This window comes from Haliaeetus leucocephalus, unplaced genomic scaffold, assembly GCF_000737465.1.
Source record: "Haliaeetus leucocephalus isolate CR32 unplaced genomic scaffold, Haliaeetus_leucocephalus-4.0 Scaffold274, whole genome shotgun sequence".
NCBI lineage: Eukaryota > Metazoa > Chordata > Aves > Accipitriformes > Accipitridae > Haliaeetus > Haliaeetus leucocephalus.
Genome location: NW_010972710.1, coordinates 104,207 through 109,817, shown reverse-complemented (window position 1 = coordinate 109,817; position 5,611 = coordinate 104,207). Strand labels below are relative to the sequence as shown.

The window sequence follows — 5,611 nt, the reverse complement described above, 5'->3', positions numbered from 1 at the left end:
ACGGCATCGCCTGGGGTGCACTGGGCGCCGCCGAGGCCTGCCTGGAGACAGCGCGGCAGTACGTCCTCGACAGGTAACACCGGGGCCGAGGGGTGCCCCCGGGGGTCTCGCCTGTCCCCTGGCCCCACCGCCCCCCTCTGCCACAGGAGCCAGTTTGGGGGGCCGCTGGCACGCAACCAGCTGGTGCAGAAGAAGCTGGCAGACATGGTGACGGAGATCGCCCTGGGGCTGCAGGCCTGCCTGCGCCTGGGCCGCCTCAAGGACGAGGGCAGGTGGGTGCTGCTGCGGGGGGCCTGGAGCCGGGGGGGGTCTGGCAGTGGTGGCCGGGGGGTGTCAGTGTCCCCATCCCCACAGGGCAGCCCCTGAGATGGTGTCGATGCTGAAGCGCAACTCGTGTGGGAAGGCACTGGCCATCGCCCGGGAGGCACGGGACATGCTGGGGGGGAACGGCATCTGCGACGAGTACCATGTCATCCGGCACGTGATGAACCTGGAGGCCGTCAATACCTACGAAGGTACCGCCATGCCGGGCAGGGGTGTGGGGTCGTGCTGGCACCGGCACCGCTGGGCGCCCCCGAGGCCTGGCCGCTCCCTTGCCCACAGGCACCCACGACATCCACGCACTGATCCTGGGCCGAGCCATCACCGGCATCCAGGCCTTCGCCCCCAGCAAGCCGCCGGCACCACGGAGCTAGTGGGGGAAGACAGCGCTCAGCACCGCACTGGCAGCATGCGGCTGTGACGCTCTGCGGCATGACCGGCCTCGTGCTGCTGCTGGCGGGGCCAGGACGTCACCCATGGGGGACACATCCGCTCCTCATGGGGAAGGACTCGAGGAGGCAGCGCCGATGACTGGACCCATGTTACTGATGGGACTTGGTGTTGCTGACTGGACAGGGTATTGCTGAACAGACCTGCTGTCACTGACAGGACTTGGTGTCACTGATGGGACGCCGGGCTCTGCCGCAGAGCCTCTTGGCCAGTGAACTGCCTCAGTGCCTTTGCTGTCCTCGTGGCCACTCACCAATAAAAGGTGGAAAAGCCACCCCATGCCAGCCTCCATTCATCAGCGTGAGCCTCATCAGCATTAATTAACTCGCCAGGACACAGCTCTGCCACTGGGAGGGGGTCCCGCTTCAGCACGTGCTGGGTTTGCCCTGGCAAGCGGCCAGAAGTGAGCGGGCGGCAGAGCCCCGGCAGCCCCCTGGATTCAGCCTTTGGGGTTTTTGCTCTTTTTATTTGTGCTAAACCCGAACACCAACAGCAACAGAAAAGCCCTTTTGGGCCAGTCCCCCTTTCCCGCTTGCAGCCGCCCTGGCACAGCAGCAGTGGGCAACACAGGCCCCACTCGCAGGGCAGGCGGGCTGCTGCAGGGCTAGGGGGGGCTCCGGCGGGTTTGGGGGGGCCTCTGTGCATTTGAGGCCCTGCTCAGGTTTCAGGCTGCAGGCAGAGGTCGTGGTAGGCTGCCTCCACGGTGCGGCAGACCTGCCGGAGCTCAGCCTCAGCCTGCCGCACCCGTTCCATCACCTCTGCTAGCTCCTGCAGCCGCTCCTGGATCTGCTCGTTGTGGAGGCCGTAGAGGTGGAAGAGCCGCTCCTCCACCTGCTCTGCCAGGCCCGAGACCTGCCGCACCGGGGCAGAAAAGGGGGGAAACGGCTCTTGCTGGGGCGCGGGGGTGGGCAGCATTGCTGGCACAGCTGGCACCCGGCTGCCGTCCCCAGAGGGGGGGTGGCAGCTGCGGCTGCCTGGGCTGGCACAGCTCCCAGCCTGGCTTGGCTGCTGCCACTGCCAGCTGCGCCCACGGTAGCCGGAGAGCCGACCGCAGTAGCCATCAAGTGCCGGGTCACCGCGGGCCGCAGCTGCCAAGGCTGGGCCGCCATCTGTGTGTGGGCCTGCGGGAGCCTCCCCTCCTGCCCTGCTGGCATGGCCCCCCCGGCTGCAGGGACGCCAGTGGGAGCAAAGTCCGGCACGGCACGCAGCCGAGCGAGGATGCCGAGGGCAGCCAGCGGCTGCGCAGGGACGGGGGAGCCATTGGTGGCCCCTCTGCTCTCCAAAGCGGGGCTGGAGGCAGCTGCAGCCACTCCAGAAGGGGCTGTGGGCGCTTCCCCCACCACAGCAGCAAGCACCGGTGCATACAGCACACCAGGCTCTGCAGCTGGCGCCGGTGCCCTGCAAGAGGCTGCTCACACGGCACTCCCTCCCCATGACACCTCGTCTCACCGCCCCCCAGCCTGCTGCTAATTCGGGCAGAATAATGCGATTAAACGCGTCAAGCAGAGACCACATGGCTGTGCAGCCCTGCTCAGCAGCAAGGGGCTGGCATGGGCTGGGGTCTCCTCACCCACCGCTCCCTCCTATGCCAGCAGCCCCCTGCCACTCCCTGGCCCCCACCTTCAGCAGCAGGGTCTCCCTGAAGCTGCTCATCACAGCGTGGTCCTCCTTGCGGCTGTCGTTCACCTTGTCGATCAGCTGCTGTGTGCGCTGCTGCAGGCCCCTGATGCTGGCATCTAGCGCCGCAAAGTACCGGGAGGCCTGGCCGTCCAGCACTGCTTCCGTGCTGGACTGTGGGGCTGTGGGCAGCACCTCCGTCCTCGGCCAAAACACAGGACCTGCGTGTCAGGGGCACGCACCCCACGGGGATGGGGCCGTGCTCTGCCCTGACCAGGGAGGGGACAGCCTGCCCGGCTGGTCACATTAATTGGGAAATGTTGGGAACCCTGCTAATGAATGTGGTGGCTCGTGGACAAGGGGATGTGTGTGTCACCCAGGACACCCCTCGCTGCACTGCCTGTGGGGTTGTCACTCCCTGTATGCTCTTTTTTCACCAATTTAGGTCAAAAGTGCGAGGCAACAGCAAGCAGAAAACGTGTTACCTGTCAGGGTCTTCGCTTTGGGGCTTGTCTCTGCCCAGCCCTACGAAGGGGCTGTCACCCGCTGCCACCTCCAGCTCGGGCCCCTTGTGCTCCTTTCGCGACATACCCACCCTGGGGGGCAGGCGGCCGTCAGGGACTGGGGCACAGCCAGGTTCAGCGGGGTCGCTGGGTGGGGAAGGACCTGCCTGGCTCCGGTGCCGCTGCTCGGGGCCTACGCTCAGCCCCAGGGGGGTCCCACTGCCGCGACAGGGAAGCGGGGCCCGGGGCGGAGGGGCCAGGCACCAGACCGGGGACCCGCGCTGGCCGGAGCCCGGGGACGGTGAAGCGGGACCCGCAGCCGCCCCTCACGGCGCTGAGGAGAGCACGGTGGGCAGGGTCTCGGTGGGCGACGGGCACCTGCGCCGGCCAATCGGCGCCCGCCTGGGCGGCGGCGGGGGGGGGCCATTGAAAGGCGGTGCGGGAAAAGGCGGGAAGGGCCGGGCCGGGCGCTGAGGAGATGGAGCCGCGATGGCGCCGGGAGACGGTACGGTCGGGACGCACCGGGGTGGCGGCCTGTGGGCGGGGGAGGCCGGTTGAGGAGCGAGGAGGTGCCCCGGTGTGAGGCCGCCGGGCTGAGGCACCGCAGAGGGTCGTGGGGAGCCGCGGTCATGGCTGCGGGGCTGGAGCGTCTGTGGGTGCGGCTCCTTTCAGAGCTGTGTGAGGCTGTGGGGACCCCCGGGAACAGCGAATCCCCCTCCCCCCGCCCGCCACCCGACGCGTGGTCCCTGTCCCGGCACAGATGCAGGCACCCAGCTGGACAACGAGGCTTTATTGAGGGGGCACCCCCCTGGGCAGGATGGGGTCTAGGAGTCCAGGCGGCAGAGGGGGCTGTCGTAGACCATCTGCAGATTGACCCGGTGCCCCACCAGCTCCCGGATGTTGTTGATGCCATACTTGATCATGGTGGGGCTGCCACAGGAGAGGGGGGTCAGCGGGGGCGGGGATGGCCCCCTCCCTCTGCTGGGGCCCCCAGTTGCCCCTCAACTCACCGCTCCAGCGAGAGCCCCCAGGCGATGACGGAGACGTTCTCGGGCAGCCCCATGGGCAGCAGCAGCTCAGGGCGGAAGACCCCCGAGTTCCCCACCTCTACCCACTTCTTCAGTCCTGGGGGGCAGGTGGGGGCCCCCACCCCACAGGGGTGAGACAGGGGCCCTGCTCATGGGGCACCCCAGAGACCCCCTACCTCAGAGGGAGTGAGACCAGGCCACCCCATATCAGAACCCCAGAGACCCCCTCTGCCATAGGAACACCCCAAAGGCCCCCCCCCCCGGGAGACACTGAGGCCAGGCTGACCCCCACCCCACAGGGCCATCCCAGAACCCCCCCCACCCTACAGGGGTATCCCAAAGGCCCCCACTCCATAGGGGAGAGAATGAGGCTAAGCTGGCTGCCACCCCAAAAAGTCATCCAAGTTCTCCTGTGCTCTGTGGGTGCATGTGCAGACTATGGGGTCCCTCCCAGTTCTGTGGGTGCACACACAGACCCTGGGGCTCCTTTGGGGGCCCACGCAGACCCCCAGGACCCCCCCTGCTCCATGGGGGTGGCCCATGCAGACCCCCAGGGCCCCCCTCACCCTTGTGGTAGCTGAACACCTCCATGCTGGGCTCCGTGTAGGGGTTATAGGCCGGCTTGAAGCGCAGCTGAGTGATGCCTGGGAACGGAGAGGGGTGAGGGGGGCCCTGGGGAGCCCCAACCCCCCCCAGGTGACCCCCCCAGTGCCCCCCCTACCCAGCTTGGTGAAGAATTGCCGGAGAGTGCCCATGAGGTGGCCAAGGGTGAGGCCACGGTCGGCCACCACCCCCTCCACCTGGTGGAACTCGGCCAGGTGAGTGGCGTCCAGGCTCTCATTGCGGAAGACCCGGTCAATGGAGAAGTACTTCACTGGGGAGAACTTCTCCTGGGGGGTGGCAAAGGAGGGGTGGGGTCAGGCAGGATCCCCCCTCCCAAGCTCCCCTGTGCCCCCCCAAACCTGTCCCACCTGGCGGGCCAGCTGGTAGAGCACACGGGCGCTGGCAGACGTTGTGTGGGTGCGCAGCAGGTTCCTCCGCGCCTCCTCCAGCCGCCACTCATACTTGTACCTGAGGGGGCGGCTCAGTTGGGGGGGGGGGCACAGCCTGGGGGTGGGGGGCACAGCCCCCCACCTGCCCCCGGCCCAAGGTCTCACCCTCACCCCTGCGAGCCGTAGCCTCCCTGCGAGTGGACCTTCTTCACTTTGGCCGTGTAGCCGGCGGGCAGCTCAGGGGCCTCGGCGGGGTCTGGAGGGGGGCACAGACACGAGGGGGGAAGTCAGTGGGGTCTGGGGGGCACCCCTGTATCCCCCACCCCCAGCACCCACCCTGCAGGAAGAAGGTGTCGTGCTGGTCACGGGCTGGGTGCTGCTGGGGCTGGAAGAGGGCATCAAAGTTCCAGAAAGAGCTCTCCACAAAGTTGTCGGTTGGCATCTCTGTGAACCTGGGGGCCACAGTGTCAGGGGGGTTGTGGCCCCCCTGGGTGCCCCCCCCCAGGCCCCCCACTCACCCCATCTCCAGGAAGATCTGGCGGAGCTGGGAGCGCACCTTCAGCAGGGGGTGGAGGTGGCCACAGGCGGGTGGCAGCCCCAGTGCTGAGAAGTTGTAGGGCTTGAAGGGTCGCTGCTGCCAGGACCCTCTGTGGGTGGGGTCGGGGGGTCATGCGGGGGTTGGGGGGTCACAGCAGGGCTG

General features: G+C 67.8%; 3 protein-coding genes across 3 annotated transcripts in view; 1 reads left to right on the top strand and 2 right to left on the bottom strand.

Moving 5' to 3' along the window:
• GCDH (glutaryl-CoA dehydrogenase) overlaps positions 1-937 on the top strand; it is a 2,541-nt gene extending 1,604 nt beyond the window's left edge. Inside the window, exons 3-6 of the mRNA XM_010569819.1 lie at positions 1-73; positions 147-272; positions 355-515; positions 604-937. Of these exons, the coding sequence (XP_010568121.1) occupies positions 1-73; positions 147-272; positions 355-515; positions 604-695 (452 nt within the window). The 3' untranslated portion in view covers positions 696-937. The remainder of the gene's footprint in view (positions 74-146; positions 273-354; positions 516-603) is intronic.
• Positions 938-1,428: 491 nt separating this feature from the next.
• SYCE2 (synaptonemal complex central element protein 2) lies at positions 1,429-3,522 on the bottom strand. Its single transcript, XM_010569818.1, has 4 exons — positions 3,401-3,522; positions 2,874-3,110; positions 2,392-2,590; positions 1,429-1,623 (listed from the first exon to the last, which is right to left on the bottom strand). Exons 1-4 carry the CDS (start codon positions 3,520-3,522, stop codon positions 1,429-1,431), a joined length of 753 nt encoding a protein of 250 aa, XP_010568120.1.
• A 193-nt stretch (positions 3,523-3,715) lies between these two features.
• The window catches only part of FARSA (phenylalanyl-tRNA synthetase, alpha subunit), a 3,055-nt gene continuing 1,159 nt past the window's right edge, over positions 3,716-5,611 (bottom strand). The window contains exons 6-13 of the mRNA XM_010569809.1: positions 5,430-5,558; positions 5,248-5,363; positions 5,083-5,167; positions 4,891-4,990; positions 4,641-4,809; positions 4,486-4,563; positions 3,902-4,016; positions 3,716-3,821 (exon numbers count right to left, since the gene is read on the bottom strand). Coding sequence (XP_010568111.1) covers positions 3,716-3,821; positions 3,902-4,016; positions 4,486-4,563; positions 4,641-4,809; positions 4,891-4,990; positions 5,083-5,167; positions 5,248-5,363; positions 5,430-5,558 — 898 coding nt within the window. The remainder of the gene's footprint in view (positions 3,822-3,901; positions 4,017-4,485; positions 4,564-4,640; positions 4,810-4,890; positions 4,991-5,082; positions 5,168-5,247; positions 5,364-5,429; positions 5,559-5,611) is intronic.